The sequence below is a fragment of the Oncorhynchus tshawytscha genome, linkage group LG01 (genome assembly GCF_018296145.1).
Source record: "Oncorhynchus tshawytscha isolate Ot180627B linkage group LG01, Otsh_v2.0, whole genome shotgun sequence".
NCBI lineage: Eukaryota > Metazoa > Chordata > Actinopteri > Salmoniformes > Salmonidae > Oncorhynchus > Oncorhynchus tshawytscha.
Window position 1 is genome coordinate 14,095,850 of NC_056429.1, and position 19,697 is coordinate 14,115,546.

The 19,697-nt window shown below is 43.1% G+C and overlaps 1 protein-coding gene across 1 annotated transcript; it reads right to left on the bottom strand.

The window, feature by feature from the left end:
* Positions 1–4,299: 4,299 nt before the first annotated feature.
* LOC112221429 (zinc finger protein 2) lies at positions 4,300–12,010 on the bottom strand. Its single transcript, XM_024383606.2, has 2 exons — positions 11,555–12,010; positions 4,300–6,272 (listed from the first exon to the last, which is right to left on the bottom strand). The coding sequence occupies exons 1-2, from the start codon at positions 11,742–11,744 to the stop codon at positions 4,636–4,638; spliced, it is 1,827 nt and encodes a 608-aa protein (XP_024239374.1). The 5' UTR covers positions 11,745–12,010; the 3' UTR covers positions 4,300–4,635.
* Between the last annotated feature and the right edge of the window lie 7,687 nt (positions 12,011–19,697).

Here is a 19,697-nt window from a genome sequence, read left to right on the forward strand (position 1 = left end):
TGCGATATGGGGCTGTGCATTATCATGCTGAAACATGATGGTGGCGGATGAATGGCACAACAATAGGCCTCTGGATCTCTGTGCACTCAAATTGCCATCAATAGTGTAATTGTGTCCGTAGCTTATGCCTGCCCATACCATAACCCCGCCACGGGGCACTCTTGACATCAGCAAACCGAGATTCATCTGTGAAGAGCACACTTTTCCAGTGGCTATCAAAGGTGAGCATTTGCCCACTGCAGACAGGACGACCAACTTCCCTGGGACAGTTTCTGATAGTTTGTGCAAACCCAGTTTCCTCAGCTTGTCCGGGTGGCTGGTCTCAGATGATCCCGCAGGTAAAGAAGCTGGATGTGGAGGTCCTAGGCTGGCTCGGTCTGCAGTTGAGGCCAGTTGGACGCACTGGCAAATTCTCTAAAAGGACGGTTGTGACAGAGAAAAGAATATTCAATTCTCTAGCAACAGCTCTGGTGGACATTCTGGCATTCAGCATGCCCCTTCAAAACTTGTAGTGTGAGAACTGCACATTTTAGTGGCCCTTTATTGTCCCCAGTGTAATGATCATGCTGTTTAATCAGCTTCTTGATATACCCTCAAACAGATAAGCTTTTTGTGCACATGGAACCAACACATTACAAGTATTTTGCTACATCTGCGACCAATATAACTAGATTTGACATTTTTTGTTCAGTATAGATCTACTCAGGGTTTCTAAAGCGAACCAGCTTCAGTTAGCTTCACATTCCAGCTCATCTGCCTGCTGCTAACTCTAGCAGGCTTTTAACTGTGCATGCATGTCGAAAGTAGGAGGTCGACTGATTTTGATTTTTCAACTCCGATAACGATTAATCAGTCATTAAAAAATGTATAATGACTTACAACAATACTGAATTAACTTTCATTTTAACTTAATACAATCAATTTTAGTCTCATAATGAAACATGTTAAATTTGGAGAAGAGTGCAATGTGCCATGTAAATACCTAACGTATAAGTTCTTTGCTCAGAACACATGAAAGCTGGTGGTTCAATATTACCAGTTCTTCAATATTCCCAGTTAAGATGTTTTAGGTTGTAGTTATTATGACGAGTCGACTATTTCTCTCTATACCATATGTATTTCATATACCTGTTGGGTGTTCTTATAGGCTTTTCAGGGAAGTTGGGAAAGCTTAGGCTAGCTTTTTTTAAACATTTGCATCCTGTAGCACAAAATAAAAATGTTCTAAAGTCCATGGAGACTAAGCACCTCCTCCCAGCTGCCCACTGCACTGAGGCTAGGAAACACTATCACCACTGATAAATCCCATTTCAATAATCATTTTTCTACAGCTGGCCATGCTTTCCACCTGGTTACCCCTGCACCCCCCACAGCAACTTGCCCAAGCCTCCCCCATTTCTCCTTCACCCAAATCCAGATAGCTGATGTTCTGAAAGAGATGCAAAATCTGGACCCCTACAAATCAGCTGGGCTAGACAATCTGGACCCTCTTTTTCTAAAATGATCTGCCCAAATTGTTGCAACCCCTATTACTAGCCTGTTCAACCTCTCTTTCGTATCGTCTGAGATCCCCAAAGATTGGAAAGCTGCCGCAGTCATTCCCCTCTTCAAAGGGGAGACACTCTAGACCCAAAGTGCTACAGACATATCTATCCTACCCTGCCTTTCTAAGGTCTTTGAAAGCCAAGTTAACAAACAGATCACCAACCAATTTGAATCCCACTGTACCTTCTCCATTATGCAAGCTGGTTTCCGAGCTAGTCATGGGTGCACTTCAGCCACGCACAAGGTCCTAAACGATATCGTAACTGCCATTGATAAGAGACCATACTGTGCAGCTTTATTCATTGACCTGGCCAAGGCTTTCGACTGTCAATCATCACATTCTTATTGGCAGACTCGACAGCCTTGGTTTCTCAAATGGTTGCCTCGCCTGGTTCACCAACTACTTCTCTGACAGAGTTCAGTGTGTCAATTCGGAGGGCCTGTTGTCCGGACCTCTTGCAGTCTATGGGGCTGCCACAGGGTTCAATTCTCGGGCCGACTCTCTTCTCTGTATACATCAATGATGTCGCTCTTGCTGCTGGTGATTCTCTGGTACACCTCTACGCAGACGACACAATTCTGTACACTTCTGGCCCTTTTTTGGACACTGTTTACTAACCTCCAGAGGAGCTTCAATGCCATACAACTCTCCTTCCGCGACCTCCAACTGCATGCTCCTCAACCGATCGCTGCCCACACCTGCCCGCCCATCCAGCATCACTACTCTGGACGGTTCTGACTTAGAATATGTGGACATCTACAAATACCTAGGTGTCTGGTTGGACTGTAAACCCTCCTTCCAGACTCACATTAAGCATCTAGAATCGGCTTCCTATTTCTCGCAAACACAGTGCCATCTGTTTTGTCACCAAAGCCACATATACTACCCACCACTGCGACTTGTATGCTCTCGTTGGCTGGTCCTCGCTTCCTACTCGTCGCCAAACCCACTGGCTCCGCCTTATCTCAGTTCACTGGTCACCATAGCAGCACGCATATTTCACTGGTCACCCCCAAAGCCAATTCCTCCTTTGGCTGCCTTTCCTTCCAGTTCTCTGCTGCCAATGACTGGAACGAACTGCAAAAAAATCACTGAAGCCTCATATCTCCCTCACTAACTTCACACACATCTACCACTATGGCCTATTTATTGCGGTACCTCCCTTACCTCATTTGCACACACGATACTTTTTTCTACTGTTTGTTTATTCCAAGTATAACTCTGTGTCGAACTGCAATGCTTTATCTTGGCCATGTCGCAGTTGTAATTGAGAACTTGTTCTCAACTAGCCTACCTGGTGAAATAAAAAGACACTTTAGTATTGCTATCCTAATCTTGAAGTTCATAGGCTTCAAGCATTGCTAAGAGCTGCTCATAAATGCAGTGACGTGCTGTTTGAATGAATGCTTATGAGCCTGCTGCTGCCTACCACTGCTCAGTTAGACTTAATGATAAACACACACAAATACGAGCCTTTGGTCATTAATATGGTCAAATCCGGAAACTATCATTTAGAAAACAAAACGTTTATTCTTTCAGTGAAATACGGAACCATTACGTATTTTGTCGAACCGGTGACAACCCTAAGTCTAAATATTGCTGTTATATTGCACAACCGTCATAATTATGTACAATTACGGTCTTTGTTAGGGAGAAACAGTTCCCAACGAGCCAGGAGGCCCAAACTGTTGTATATATCCTGACTCTGCTTGCACTGAATGCAAGAGAAGTGACACAATTTCCCTAGTTAATATTGCCTGCTAACATGCATTTATTTAAACTAAATATATAATAAAATACATGTGTATTGATTTTAAAGACATTGACGTTTATGGTTAGGTACATTTGTGCAACACTTTTTTTCTGCAAATGCGCTTTTGTTAAATCATCACCCGTTTGGTGAGGTTGAATGAGGCTGTGATAAATTAACATGCAACGCAGGACAAGCTAGTAAACCTAATATCAACCATATGGTTCACTAGTGATTGAAGAGTTTAAATAAGTTTAATGCTAGCTAGCAACTTACCTTGGCTCATTGCAGCCACAAGGTCCTTTTGACACTGCACTTGCGTAACAGATGGTCAGCCTGCCACACAGTTTCTTAATGGATTGCAAGGTATTCGGCCAAAAATAGTTATTTTGCGAAATAGGTTTTTAGAAGTAATGTTAATGACGACTTGTGTTTACCAATGCACAACCAAACTTTTTTCCCACTCCGATTCTTAAAATAAGTATTAAGTATAAAATGCATTCTGTTATTAAAAGTGTAATGTAATATTTAATCAGTACTCTTCGTCAAATGAAGGGCATGGTGACGCGATCTTTGCAAGAGGGAAGGAATCTGATTGCATTGAACCACAACTCGTGGCGCAGTCATTTCATTCAAGGGTAATTGGAACTAGTCATGAGTTAACCTGCTCCAGAGCAGGTTAGTTCTGAAGGATTTGTTGCCATATAAGTTTTGCTGGCTAAAAGATGAGCTTTCTTACGACCGGTTATCCCGAGTTGTACTTGGAGTTGACCAAAGTTACCTCCCGCCTGCCTTCCATCTTTGAGGACATGCATTTCCATTAGAGCGGTCACTCGACTATCTTGTCAATATAATAGAACATATTTGGCTTATTCAGTAAGAAGATGCGATTAGAGACTTCCTCTCCATATTCGCTCATTTGGAAGCCTGCAGAAGGTTTTGCCAGAAAAGGAGACAAGCCACTTAGACTAAAATTCCCCAGACACAGATCAATGCACTGTGCTTAATTTTACATACATCAATTTAATCTGAAATGTACTTTAGATCGGATTGAAGCCGGACATAACTTTATGCTTACTAGACAAAGCTCATCAACAACACACTAAGTTAATTACCGATACAATTCTGCAGTTCAAATGTCCTTTGTGTCAAATGAGCAAGGACTCCTCTTGCAAACCCAGCGCGCTTATGCCTGATTATCATTTAAATGAATAGGCGTGTATCACACTGTGCAAATGTTCCTTGTCCAGTGTAGCAGGCCAGTTAGCCTGGCAACGTTCTCATAGTTCAAGCGTTAATTCAGTCATTTTTGTCCACCCAAGAAAACTGAATGTGCCTCTCAATCTTCTGTCGAATCACCTTCCCCTACACAGGGCACAGTCATGTTTTTGTGCATTCTCTCTCTGTGTTCTCTCAGGCGTTGCTTTGATCTGAAGCATTTAAGACAATCGTAGCAATATGGCTTCTTCTCAGTGTGTATTTTCTGATGACTATTTAATGCCCCTCTGTCGCTGAAGCATTTTGGACATGTAGGACACACATGTGGTTTTTCCCCTGTGTGAATTCTCAAATGCACATTCAACTGATAACCTGTGGAGAAAGATTTGCCACAAACGTGACAGTGGTGTGATTTCTCCCCTCTGTGTCTCTTCATGTGCCGATTCAAGTTGGAACTCTGACTGAAACATAAGTCACACTCCTGGCAGTGAAACGGTTTGTCATTGGTGTGAACTCTCATATGCATTGTTAGAGTATGGCTATAAGTGAAACATTTGTTACAAATTTGACACTGATGTGACTTCTCCCCTGTGTGAATTCTCATGTGCAATTTTAGATTACCATTCTGAGGGAAGCATTTGCCACATTCAGGACAGCTATATGGTTTCTCCCCTGTGTGAATCCTGCTATGATTTTTCAGGTGCTCCATCCTAGCAAATGAACTGCCACAATCCTGGCAGCGATATGGTTTCTCCCTTGTATGAGTCCTTATATGCATTTTAAGGGAATTGCCAAGGCGGAATGTTTTGCCACAATCATTACAGTGATATGGTTTCTCTCCAGTGTGGATCCTCATATGCGCATTCAGATTTCCACTCTGAGCATAACATTTGCCACATTCATGGCAGCAGTGTGATTTCTCCCCTGTGTGGACTGTCTTCATATGCAAATTCAGATTTGTAATACTGGCAAAATATTTAGCACAGTCATTACAGGGATATGGTTTTTCCCCTGTGTGGGTCCTCATATGCTTTTCCAGATCCTTAGTAGCATCAAAACTTTTACCACAAACATCACAAAACCTAGTTCTGTGAGTTTGTAATATGTGATCCATCACACATTTTAGGGATTGACAGCTTTTTCCACAAACACCACAAATTTGTTCATGATCTTTTCTGTGACTTTTCAAATGTATCAATAAAGCTCCAAAGGACTGACAAGGCCTTCCACACACCTTGCAACGAGGACCAGCAGGGCTTTGTCCTTTTTCTGTCCGCCTCTTTGATATGTGCGTCTTTAAAGCAGACAATGGTTTTGCGCTCTCCTTCCTATGAACACTTTCATCGTCATCACCCTGAGCTGCAGAACAGCCTGGATTTACTACAGAGAGGGCCTGAGAGTCACTGGCTGGTTCTGAAGAGTTCTCTTCTTGAGATTCTGTTTTTATCTGTTCAGTGGACGAGTCTCCATTTTTGCATTCCTTACTTTGGGTTTTGTTAAGATGTGAGGATCGAGTTGGGTACTGATCATAGTCACTTTTCACACAGGGAGGAGTGAACACAGAGTCTTTAGTATTATACTCCAGCTCTTGACATTCCTCCTGTTCCTCTTTCCCCTGGCTGGTCCAGAGTTCCTCCTGTTCCTCTTTAATCTGTGTGGGCTCTGTGTCCTCCGGTCCCAGACTGGGGCTCCACTCCTGCTCACAGTGCTGCTGCTCAGGGGGAACCTCCTCTTCAGAGACGTTGAGCTGTTGGAGGTCTGAAGGGAAGGAGAAAGGATGAATTAGCAAGAACTCCAACATTGACATGAGAGACGGGGGGTCTCAGTAAACCTGGGAATAGTCCTAGTTCCATAAGTGTTGAACAACAATGTTGTCCTTAGAATGCACATGTAGAGCTTTATGTGGACATTTTTACATATGACATGTTTTCTTTAATATATTATTCTGTGTGTGCTCATGGAACTCGACTAGCTTATCCATGAAGATTTACAGAGACCTATGGGGCGTTGACATGCTATTGGAAGTTTGGAGTTACAATTGGGAAATTTCACTTCAACAACCGTTCAAGTTGTAATTACAAGGGGGGGGGGGGTTCTTAAGAGTCGTGATCTCTGGCCTAACACCTTTTCAACCAAAAAATGACATTGTAATTGTCAAACTTATCAATGTGGATAATGTAGCTAGTTTGACCATATTGCCAATGTTAAGCAACTTAGCTAATTATATTATTAGCAACATTACCTAGCTAGCTAAAATCTTTTTGGTTAAATTGTTCCCGACTTCAAAAGCACTTGAACACAATCATGTCGGAAAACATTTGGCCACTTGTAACTTCTGCCGGTGACCGGTGACACCAAATAATCAAAGCGTCAATACAGGATTAAGATTGAATCTTGCTCTGACGCTCGTCGGATGTGACGGGGCTTGAAAACTATTACAGACTACAAAAGGGGAACCCAGACGCGAACTGCCCAGTGACACGAGCCTACGAGACGAGCTTAATGCCTTTTATGCTTGGTTCGGGGCAAGCAACACGGAAGCATGCACAAGAGCATCAGCTGTTCTGGATGACTGTGATAACGCTCTCGGTAACCGATGTGAACAAAACCTTTAAACAGGTCAACATTCACAAAGCTGCGGGGCCAGATGGATTATCAGGATGTGTGCTCAAAGCATGGGCGTACCAACTGTCAAGTGTCTTGCCTGACATTTTCAACCTCTCCCTGACCGAGACTGTAATACCTACATGATTCAAGCAGACTACCATAGTCCCTGTGCCCAAGGAAGCGAAGGTAACCTGCCTAAATGATTACTGCCCTGTGGCACTCACGTCACGTCGGTAGCCATGAAGAGCTTTAAAAGGCTGGTCATGGCTCACAAAGGCATCCTCCCGGACACCCCAGACCCACTCCAATTCGCATACCGCCCCGAAAGATCCACAGATGACGCAATCTCAATCCACACCGCCCTTTCTCACCTGGACAAAAGGAACACCTATGTGAGAATGCTGTTCATTGACTACAGCTCAGCATTCAACACCAAAGTTCCCGCGAAGCTCATCACTGAGCTAAGGACTCTGGGACTAAACACCTCCCTCTGCAACTGGATCCTGGACTTCCTGACGGGTCACCCCCCCCAGGTGGTAAGGGTAGGCAACAACACGTCTGCCACACTGATCCTTAACACTGGGGCCCCTCCTGTAATCCCTGTTCACCCACAACTTTGTGGCCAAACACGACTCCAACATCATCATTTGCTGACGACACAACAGTGGTAGGCCTGATCACCGACAACGATGAGATGGCATATAGGGAGGTAGTCAGAACTGTCAGTGTGGTGCCAGGACAACAACCTCTCCCTCAATGTGAGCAAGACTAAGGAGCTGATTGTGGACTACAGAAAAAGGCGGGCCTAACAGGCCCCCATTAACATTGACAGGGCTGTTGTGGAGCGGGTCGGGAGTTAAGTTCCTTGGTGTCCATGTCACCAACGAACTATCATGGTCCAAACATACCAAGACCGCCATGAAGAGGGCACAACAAAACCTATTCCCCCTCAAGAGACTGAAATGGGTCCCCAGACCCTGAAAAGGTTATATAGCTGCACCATCGAGAGCATCCTGACCGGTTGCATCACCGCCTGGTATGGCACCTGCCCGTAAGGCACTACAGAGGGTAGTGTGAATGGCCCAGTACATCACTGAGGCCAAGCTTCCTGCCATCCAGGACCTATAGAATAGGCGGTGTCCAGAGGAAAGCCCAGAAAATTGTCAGACTCCAGTCACCCAAGTTATAGACTTTTCTCTGCACAGCAAGTGGGACTGGAGTGCTAAGTCTAGGACAAAGGATTCTTAACAGCTTCTACCCCCAAGCCATAAATAAGACTGCTAAACATTTCATAAAATCACCACCGGGCAATTTACATTGACTGACCCCCCCTCCCTTTTGTACACTGCTGCTACTCACTGTTTGTTACCTATTCATAGTCAATTAGCCCCCACCTACATGTACAGATTACCTCATCTAGCCTGTACCCCTGTACCAGTGCCCCCTGTATATAGCCACGTTATTCGTATTGTGTTACTTTTAATTAGGACTTTTTTAGTCTACTTGGTAAATATTTTCTTCTTGAACTGCACTGTCGGTTAAGGGCTTGTAAGTAAGCATTTCACGGTTAAGTCGACACTTGTTGTTTTCGGCGCATGTGACAAAGTTTGATTTTATACAGCTGTCTATTGGGAAGCACCTCAGGTCGGCAGCCACTTCGATACAACACAGGTGTGCACTGGTCATTCGCACAGGCTCGTCGTCATTCCCGAAGAAAGTAACGTTAGCAGATTGCCACTGACATCCAGATGGTGACCAATATTACAGGTTATTTCTTGCTCGCACATCGAAACAACTTTAAATAGCGCCCAGCCTTTAATGTCTGTTTTTGTGTGTGAAGCCGAAGCTAAACTTTCCACATAGCGTGGATAATTGTCACCCACTGTACTTTTACAAGCAGCTTCAAATGGCAAGGGGCGTAGCATGTAATGACGGAATGCTAATGGACGTTTCTTGTCGGGTGTTCATTGTAGTAACTGCAGTCTGCAGATAGATATGGGGTGGATTGGATTATGCTGAGCCGCAGAGCACCGGTCTATGTGATGTGAACACACAAAAGCCGAGAGAGAGGAGTGGCCTTCTCAAGTGGAACAGTAACCTGTGCTGCTTGGTTATGTTGTCAACAAGGCAGCATGGTGCAACATATATACAAGTCATTTTTATTCAAAGTAATCACTTTCGCACATGAAAACAGAATCTTACTCACTACTCTGAACTGCTTAACATTTGTTTTGAGCCAACTTCGCCATGGCCTTAACCTCTAAGGTATAATGAGAACAGGTACTGTATATACTGAGGTATGAGAATAAGATGGCTGACCATTGTTTAAGGGGGAGGGGCTATACTGCACCTAAGATTTCTCATTACATTCATGGTCTTTCAATTCTCTACAACCCAACCCCTATTTTTCAAGGACTGAACTGAATCCATTTGTCTCCAATCGACTCAACTGCGCAACATAGCTCTTCAATTTGGGCACCTGGCGGGTCTCCCTATTCAAGGTAATCTACTCACGTTCGCATAGCCCATTCATGGACTTCTATATCCGGGTTGCGTTCGGTTTATAACATAGAGCTAGAGGACTCATCTTTGTACCTGTGCCATTATAGCATCTGTGACAGCAAGGGTAGCGCCATTGAGACTATTTTCTTCTTCATAATTGGCTGATCCCTCCAACAGGGTCACAAGGAAGGATCAGCCAATGAAGATGGAAGTCCTACCCAGTTGATGATATTAAAATGGTGGAAGCCTACAATGGCACTGCCCATACTAATATAGCCATTTGGCCAGAAGAGTCTTCTCTCATTCTCTATAGTTTATATGGACCAACATTATATGCAAACTGAGCGTTAGTGTGCACAGCGACAACGTCATCATATCATCCAAAAACATGGTAGACTTCGGATGAATATAAAATGTTCATATCAGAGTTAGAAAAAACCCCAGCTTGAGCGACGATGATTAGTGTACAATGATGACGGTCTTATTAGTAACTTTCAAATTTGACTTCTCTATATGGCCGTCTATGGAAATTGTCTTTCTAGGATGGGGTCAGTTAAGCTGCAGTACCGAAGTATATCTGTATGAGCAGTTGAAACCGTGATTCTTTTATTTACCTAGGCAAGTCAGTTAAGAACAAATTCTTATTTTCAAAGACGGCCTAGGAACAGTGACGGCCTAGAAAAGAACTGCCTGTTCAGGGACAGAAGGACATTTGTACCTTGTCAGCTCAGGGGTTTGAACTTGCAACCTTCTGGCTACTAGTCCAACGCTCTAACCACTAGGCTACCCTGCCGCCCCTAGACCAAGACCCTGGCCCTTTGCTTTGAACAGGGCACCTGGCTCACGCACTGACCTATGTGAAGCTAGCCACAATAGGGATAAGCCAAAATAGTGGAATTTGCAGTACGCCTTCAAAATAAAAAGTTACTAATTGAAAGTGATATTTATAGAAATATTGGAATCATGTCATAATGACTAAATAATACTGAACATGTTTGGAATATTGTGAATCAATTAATCTATACATAAGGCTGTACAGTGCAATGTGAATGTCTAAAATCCAAATAACTTCAGATGTTCATTGTAAAGGGTTTAAACACTGTTTCCCATGCTTGTTCAATGAACCATAAACCATTAATGAACATGCACCTGTGGAACGGTCATTATGACACTAACAGCTTACAGACAGTAGGCAATTAAGGTCACAGTTATGAAAACTTAGGACACTAAAGAGGCCTTTCTATTGACTCTGAAAAACACCAAAAGAAAGATGCCCATGGTCCCTGCGAAGAGCCCGGATCTCAACCCCATTGAGCACGTCTGGGACCTGTTGGATCAGAGGGCTAGGTCCACCCCCCCCAGACACATTATTCCATTTGTTAGTCACATGTCTGTGGAACTTGTTCAATTTGTCTGTTGTTCAATCTAATGTTCATACAAATATTTACGTGAAGTTCCCTGAAAATAAACCGCAGATGACAGTGAGGATATTTTTTTGTTTATTTGTTTAAACGCTAAACAGTTATGTTCTGTAGGTGTCGCTGAGTAGTATGGTACCCATTTTATGGATCCACAATCCATAGGTAAGGCTGTATTGTGATATAAGTATGCTCCAAATAAAATGTTAGCCTAATACATCCACAGTGCAATTAACTGATTTTATTTATTTTCTACTAACTGATTATTGTATTTAGTTGAATTCGTTACATTCCAACATTGTTTAGCCTTATAGTCCATGATTTCACTATTTGATTTGCCTAGTTAAAAAAAATAATCCTTTCAATGAGGGACGTTTTATTTTGAATGCGGCTAGCTTCATGTAGGTCATGCCCGGGAGCCAGCCCGGTTCCAAAACAAATGCAAACAACTTTCACCAGGTTGATCACCAACAACATTGCCAAATTAAATGTTTAGAAAAAAACGTAACAAACCTGTTCTATGTAACTTTATCTCCGGTTTCAGGAGGATATCAAGCAGTTTCTGTAGACGGGCGTTCTCCTCTTTCGATAGGGAATGTTTTCCCTGGTACTTTGTTATAGTTTTCTCAACGGCTCTAAACAACTCAGGAGCCGCTCTAAATCCCTGGTTGAAAATCAATCCCAACAACTCTATTTTAGACATTTCTCCGAGAATCCTAGCTAAATTATGGAATAATTGGTAAACTAGCTAGAAGTTTATTTCTTTCAGGCCACGCGGGAGGCGGCAAGCGCACGAGGAATCACTTCAGAGAGGACGTGTACACAACGCGGGCCCCGGTTGCGTTCTCTGGACACAAACGATGACCAATCCGAGAGCATGAAATTAAACAGAAACGCCTTCTTGTGCGTATTATGCACGTCATTGAGCAGCGCCATCTGTCTGTTGATCTGGTGTAGGAACAGATGAGTACAGAGTATAATGCATTTATACTTCAGTGTGGTTGGTGGCGGTAATGCAACAAATATTGGATATCAATCGCCATCAATGTACCTCGTCGAAGAAGACTCCCACATTCATGTGTTATGTTATGAATGTCTAAAAAGAAAATAATAATATTGATTTTGACTTTAGTGGTGATAGCTTTATTCAATGTAGGTTGGTCATATCAAAATATGTGGATGTATCATTTTGTAGTAGTACTCTATAGTTAGGCTAGCCTTTAGTAGCCCTTGATCATGACACTCAAAACAGATGCATTAAGTTAATATATTGTTTTATCTTTTTCGTTGATGAGCGATAAAGGCCATGTGTTACGAAAGCCGTATCGCAAGCGATGATTATTGACGTCGGATTTGTATTTCACATGAGCCAGTTGTGGGCGCCTTGAAGTTTCTAGCGCTCGGTCCCTATATAATGTACCAACGTATGAAGGAAGATTCAGTAGACGTGCGGTAGCCTGAACTGGTTACCGGTTAGTACCTCCAAATATTTGTATAACCAAGCCAATATAGACCACAGCCTGTCGTTTCCAATGGGAACAAATTACTCATAGTGGGCAGAACAAGCAAGGAGGTGGGCAGAGCCAAGCACGAGCTAGCGAGATCCAATTAGCCCGTTCTAGCATACATCTGCATATTTCCGTTTACTCTTTGAAGTTCACGTGTGCAATAACGCAATTCGCCTTTCCATCCCTTCTAAACAACACCACAATTTTTTTTACAACTGTGACAAAGGTTAAAGTCTACAAAAAGTAGTTTACTCTGTTCATAACCGATTGTAGTTTTGGGAACAGAACTGTACTGAGATCAAATGTTTAATTGATGAGAGAATTTCCTTCCATGTTTTCCCACTGCCAGCCACTGGGCTTCCTCTCACTACTATATTTGGTAGTGAGGGGAAACACCAAGCAGATTTTCACATTTATACATCTGGTGAAATATCTGTTTCATTGTTCTGTGGTACCTCTGGTTCAAGCCCCAGGCCAGGTGAAAAAAGGGAAGGCAATATCCTAATTGTTAGAAGTTAGCCAGCTGCTGGTGGGTTGCCAGTTCAAATCAAATTGTATTGGTCACACACATGGTTAGAAGATGTTAATGTGCGTGTAGCAAATGCTTGTGCTTCTAGTTCTGATAGGGCAGTAATATCTTAACAATTCCACAATTCTGGGTCTGGTGTGAAAAATCTGGTGGAGAGCTGGCAAACGGAGGGTTGCTGGTATCAAATCATAGTAGATGCCATTGCCTGCCGTTGTGCCCTTGAGCAAGGAACGACAACTGGTCCACAGGGAGCCCAGTGTGGCAGCCCCGTGCGCCAACCTCTCCAATTTGTATATGTACAGTCGTGGCCAAACGTTTTGAGAATGACACATTAATTTCCACAAAGTTTGCTGCTTCAGTGTCTATGTATTTTTGGTAGATGTTACTATGAAATACTGAAGTAAAATTACAAGCATTTCATAAGTGTCAAAGACTTATTGACAATTACATGAAGTTGATGCAAAGAGTCAATATTTGCAGTGTTGACCCTTCTTTTTCAAGACTTCTGCAATCCACCCTGGTATGCTATCTATTAACTTCTGGGCCCATTCTTGTATAATCAATGCTTGGAGTTTGTCAGAATTTGTGGTTTTTTGTTTGTCCACCCACCTCTTGAGGATTGACCACAAGTTCTCAATGGGATTAAGGTCTGGGGAGTAACCTGGCCATGGACCTAAAATATCAACATTTTGTTCCCCGAGCCACCTTATGGCAAGGTGCTTCATCATGCTGGAAAAAGCATTGTTCGTCACCAAACTGTTCCTGGATGGTTGGGAGAAGTTGCTCTTGGAGGATGTGTTGGTACCATTCTTTATTCATGGCTGTGTTCTTAGGCAAAATTGTGAGTGAGCCCACTCTCTTGGCTGAGAAGCAACCCCACACATGAATGGTCACAGGATGCTTTACTGTTGGCATGACACAGGACTGATGGTAGCCCTCACCTTGTCTTCTCCAGACAAGCTTTTTCTGGATGCCCCAAACAATTGGAAAGGGGATTCATCAGAGAAAATTACTTTACCCCAGTTCTCAGCAGTCCAATCCCTGTACCTTTAGCAGAATATCAGTCTGTCCCTGATGTTTTTCCTGGAGAGAAGTGGCTTCATTGCTGCTCTTCTTGACACCAGGCCGTCCTCCAAAGGTCTTCGCCTCACTGTGCGTGCAGATGCACTCACACCTGCCTGCTGCCATTCCTGAGCAAGCTCTGTACTGGTGGTCCCCCGATCCCGCAGCTGAATCAACTTTAGGACACGGTCCTGCTGCTTGCTGGACTTTCTTGGGCACCCTGAAGCCTTCTTCACAACAATTGAACCTCTCTCCTTGAAGTTCTTGATGGTCCAATAAATGGTTGATTTAGGTGCAATCTTACTGGCAGCAATATCCTTGCCTGTGAAGCCCTTTTTGTGCGACGCAATGATGACTGCACGTATTTCCTTGCAGGTAACCATGGTTGACAGAGGAAGAACAATGATTCCAAGCACCAACCTCCTTTTGAAGCTTCCAGTTTGTTATTCGAACTCAATCAGCATGACTGAGTGATCTCCAGCCTTGTCCTCCAGCCTTGTCCTCGTTAACACTCACACCTGTGTTAACGAGAGAATCACTGACATGATGTCAGCTGGTCCTTTTGTGGCAGGGCTGAAATGCAGTGAATGTTTTTGGGGGGATTCAGTTCATTTGCATGGCAAGAGGGACTTTGCAATTCATCTGATCACTCTTCATAACATTCTGGAGTATATGCAAATTGCCATCATACAAACTGAGGCAGCAAACTTTATGAAAATTAATATTTGTCATTCTCAACTTTTGGCCACGACTGTATGTGGTTCTTTCGAAAAAGTTGGGATTAAAGTGGAAGTTTTTGGTTAGACCTTGTGTGCATTTGACAAATAAAGTGATCTTAATTATGACATCAGTTTTAAGAGGGGCTGTAAATTCTCCTTCAAATCCGTGGGTGAATATTAACCAGCATTCTTTCCTAGAAATAACTAATACATTATGCTGAGTGCTTATACTTCTCGAATCTGGGTCAGACTGAGGCTGTGTCCGAAATGGCATGCTAGTCCCTAAATAGTGCACTACTTTTGACCAGGGCCGACATATGGCTCCAAACTCCAAAAATATGTATCTGGGATATACACTGAGTGTACAAAACATTCGGAACACCTTCCTAATGTTGAGCTGTACCCCCTTCTGCCTTAAAAGAGCCTCAATAGATTGGGGCATGGACTCTACAAGTTGTTGAAAGCATTCAGCAGGGATGCTGGCCCACGTTGACTCAAATGCTTCCCAGGGTGTTTTCTATGGAGCCAGATAGCTGCCAAAAGTTTGAACATACATATTGCTAGGTTCGTAAGAAAATCCATACATAAATTGTTAGGATTGTAAGAAAACCCATGTGTGAAACATGAAATGTAAATGGGAAATTTAATCTGTGAACAAACAAACACCATGTTACGATGATGGTCTAACATTTTAGGCTTGAACAAATCTTGTTGCAATTCTGACGTACAATAAAACCCTTCAGAGACTTGGCAGTTTCATCTCACCAACCAAAAATGTGTACAAAACGGCCTGTGAGGAGTGCAATGCGAACAAGCATAACACATTATTTTAAAAAGTCAGGGAAACCAGAAAGAGGTATCCTGCATGTTTTCAAGTTGAAATTCTCCATTCTCTATTACTCCTCAGTTGAGTTTACTTCACATTTAGGTAGCTAATGTAATGGATTTCTTTGCCAGCGCAAGTCTAGATAGCACTATGTTATGCCTACAACAGTAAAGTTTCAGTCCACTAGGTATATCTCTCTACAGCATGGGCATATATCTGGGAGACGTGGACATCCCCGTGCATGCACTTTATCAAAAATGTTACTAATTTAAAAGTGCACCATCCCATTCACTGGGCTCTGTCTAATCATAACAAGTAGTATATACCAAGAATAATGAAACATAGAAGAAGAAGAATAGATGTTTTGTGAATATTTTAATTATGTATGACTACCAGAGTCTTTGCCATCCAAAATATTTTTGTTCTAGAATATTTTGAAATGTATTTCATCACTCAAAATCTTGCCTAAGCATATTCTCGACCTAAACTGGGACATGCTTAACACTCCGGCCATCCCACAATCTAAGCTTGATGCCCTCAATCTCACACAAATTATCAATGAACCCACCAGGTACAACCCCAAATCTATAAACACGGGCACCCTCATAGGTATCATCCTAACTATCTTGCCCTCCAAATACACCTCTGCTGTTTTCAACCAAGATCTCAGTGATCACTGCCTCATTGCCTGCATCCATAATGAGTCTGCAGTCAAACGACCACCCCTCATCACTGTCAAATGCTTTTCTAATCGAACTGCCAGGGTATCCTGGAAGGATATTGACCTCATTTCGTCAGTAGAGGATGCTTGGTTATTCTTTAAAAGTGCCTTCCTCACCATCTTAAATAATCATGCTCCATTCAAAAAAATGTAGAACCAGGAACAGATATAGCCCTGGGTTCTCTCCAGACCTGACTGCCCTTGACCAGCACAAAAACATCCTGTGGCGTTCTGCATTAGCATCGAATAGCCCCCGTGATGTGCAACTTTTCAGGGAAGTTAGGAACAAATATACACAGGCAGTTAGGAAAACTAAGGGTAGCTTTTTCAAGCAGAAATTTGCATCCTGTAGCACAAACTCAAAAAAGTTCTGGTACACTGTAAAGTCCATGGGGAACAAGCTTAGATTGTGGGATGGCCGGAGTGTTAAGCATGCCCACTGCACTGAGACTAGGAAACACTGTCACCACCGATAAATCCACTGTAAATTGAGAATTTCAATAATTTTTCTACAGCTGGCCATGCTTTCCACCTGGCTACCCCTACCCCGATCAACAGCCCTCCACCCCCCACAGCAACTCGCCCAAGCCTCCCCACTTCTCCTTCACCCAAATCCAGATAGCTGATGTTTTGAAAGAGCTGCAAAATCTGGACCTCTACAAATCAGCCGGGCTAGACAATTTGGACCCTCTCTTTCTAAAATTATCTGATGAAATTGTTGCAACCTCTCTTGCTAGTCTGTTCAACTTCTCTTTCATATCGTCTGAGATTCCCAAAGATTGGAAAGCTGCCACAGTCATTCCCCTCTTCAAAGGGGGAGACACTCTAGACCCAAACTGCTACAGACCTATATCTATCCTACCCTGCCTTTCTAAGGTCTTCGAAAGCCAAGTTAACAAACAGATTACAGACCATTTCGAATCACACCGTACCTTCTCCGCTATGCAATCTGGTTTCCGAGCTGGTCATGGGTGCACCTCAGCCATGCTCAAGGTCCTAAACGATATCATAACCACCATCGATAAGAGACATTAGGGTGCAGCCGTATTCATCGACCTGCCCAAGGCTTTCGACTCTGTCAATCACCACATTCTTATCAGCAGAATCAACAGCATTTGAGAAACCAATGATTTCCTTGCCTGATTCACCAACTACTTCTCTGATAGAGTTCAGTGTGTCAATTCGGAGGGCCTGTTGTCCGGACTTCTGGCAGTCTCTATGGGGGTGCCACAGGGTTCTATTCTTGGGCCGACTCTCTTCTCTGTATACATCAATGATGTCGCTCTTGCTGCTGGTGATTCTCTGGTCCACCTCTATGCAGACGACACCATTCTGTATACCTCTGGCCCTTCTTTGGACACTGTTAACTAACCTCCAGACAAGCTTCAATGCCTTACAACTCTCCTTCCGCGACCTCCAACTGCTCTTAAATGCAAGTAAAACTAAATGCATGCTCTTCAACCGATCGCTGCCCACACCTACCCACCCATCCAGCATCACTACTCTGCACGGTTCCAACCTAGAATATGTGGACAACTACAAATACCTAGGTGTCTGGTTGGACTGTAAACCCTCCTTCCAGACTCACATTAAGCATCTCCAATCCAAAATTAAATCTAGAATTGGCTTCCTATTTCGCACCAAAGCATCCTACCGATCCTCAACTTTATGATGTCATTTACAAAAAGCCGCCAACACTCAAGAAATTGGATGCAGTCTATCACAGTGCCATCCCATATACTACCCACCACTGCGACTTGTATGCTCTCGTTGGCTGGTCCTCGCTTCCTACTCGTCGCCAAACCCACTGGCTCCAGGTCATCTACGAGTCTCTGCTAGGTAAAGCCCCGCCTTATCTCAGCTCACTGGTCACCATAGCAGCACCCACTTGTAGCACACGCTCCAGCAGGTATATCTTACTGGTCACCCCCAAAGCCAATTTATCCTTTGGATGCCTTTCCTTCCAGTTCTCTGCTGCCAATGACTGGAACAAACTACAAAAATCACTGAAGCTGGAGACTCATATCTCCCTCACTAACTTTAAGCACCAGTTGTCAGAGCAGCTCACAGATCACTGCACCTGTACGTAGCCCATCTGTAAATAGCCCATCCAACTACCTCATCCCCATACTGTATTTATTTATCTTGCTCCTTTGCACCCCAGTATCTCTACTTGCGCATTCATCTTCTGCACATCAACCATTCCAGTGTTTAATTGCTATATTGTAAGTACTTCACCACTATGGCCCATTTATTGCCTTACCTCTCTTATCTCACCTCGTTTGCACATGCTGTATATAGACTTTTTCTACTTTATTATTGACTGTATGTTTTGTTTATTCCATGTGTAACTCTGTTGTATGTGTCGAACTGCTTTGCTTTATCTTGGCCAGGTCGCAGTTGCAAATGAGAACTTTTCTCAACTAGCCTACCTGGTTAAATAAAGGTTAAATATAATAAATAAATCATATGAACTTAAAATAATTTGACATGATTTATATGAATCAGGTCATGAACATATGGACTTTAAAATTAACAATGGAGAGGTTAAACGTAGGCTAAGTCTGGCATAAGCTTATTCCCACACTTTACAATAACTCTGTTGCGGTCGTCTTAGGTAGTCTCCGTATAGGCTATTCCTGCCATCGCGACACTGCTGTTAAAGTTAAAGAGCTTGTGATCTCCATACAGCACCATGCGCCTTTGGAAAAGCACCCCTCGGCCTCAGAAGATCCCCTTCTGGAGGCAGGCAGCCATAGTCATTATCCCCTAATGTAGGCCTATTTACCTACTAGCCAAATGAAGATCAAAGCATGCATGACGCGTGCAACTCATCATTACAACATATTTGAACATTTTAATTAATCCTTCGTTCAGTCAGTCTTTAGCCTATCACTTTCATAGTTCATGGCATATTCAGATAGTGGAATAAGCCTAAATCATGTTTACTTTCTATTTTGCAGCTCAGGCGGTTTTTCTAGACAAGGCTCTTCTGTGTCTTCATAGTATCATTCTCAAACAAGTCATTTTCTGAAGCCCAAGCCTATAGTATGCCATCTACTGATATAACGTCATTATCGAATTGCGTTCTAAAACAAGCTCGAGACATTCATTTTGGAAATGAAACCGGAAGCTGCAAAGCATTTCTAACGTCTGGGCTAGAGTTGCTTGATTGACTAGTTTGACTAGCTGCGTTTGGTTCATGTCCTTTGCACATGCCACATTCCTGACAAAGTTTTGTACAGATAAAACATATCTGTAACCGAGTAAAGGGAGACGTAATGTAAGAAT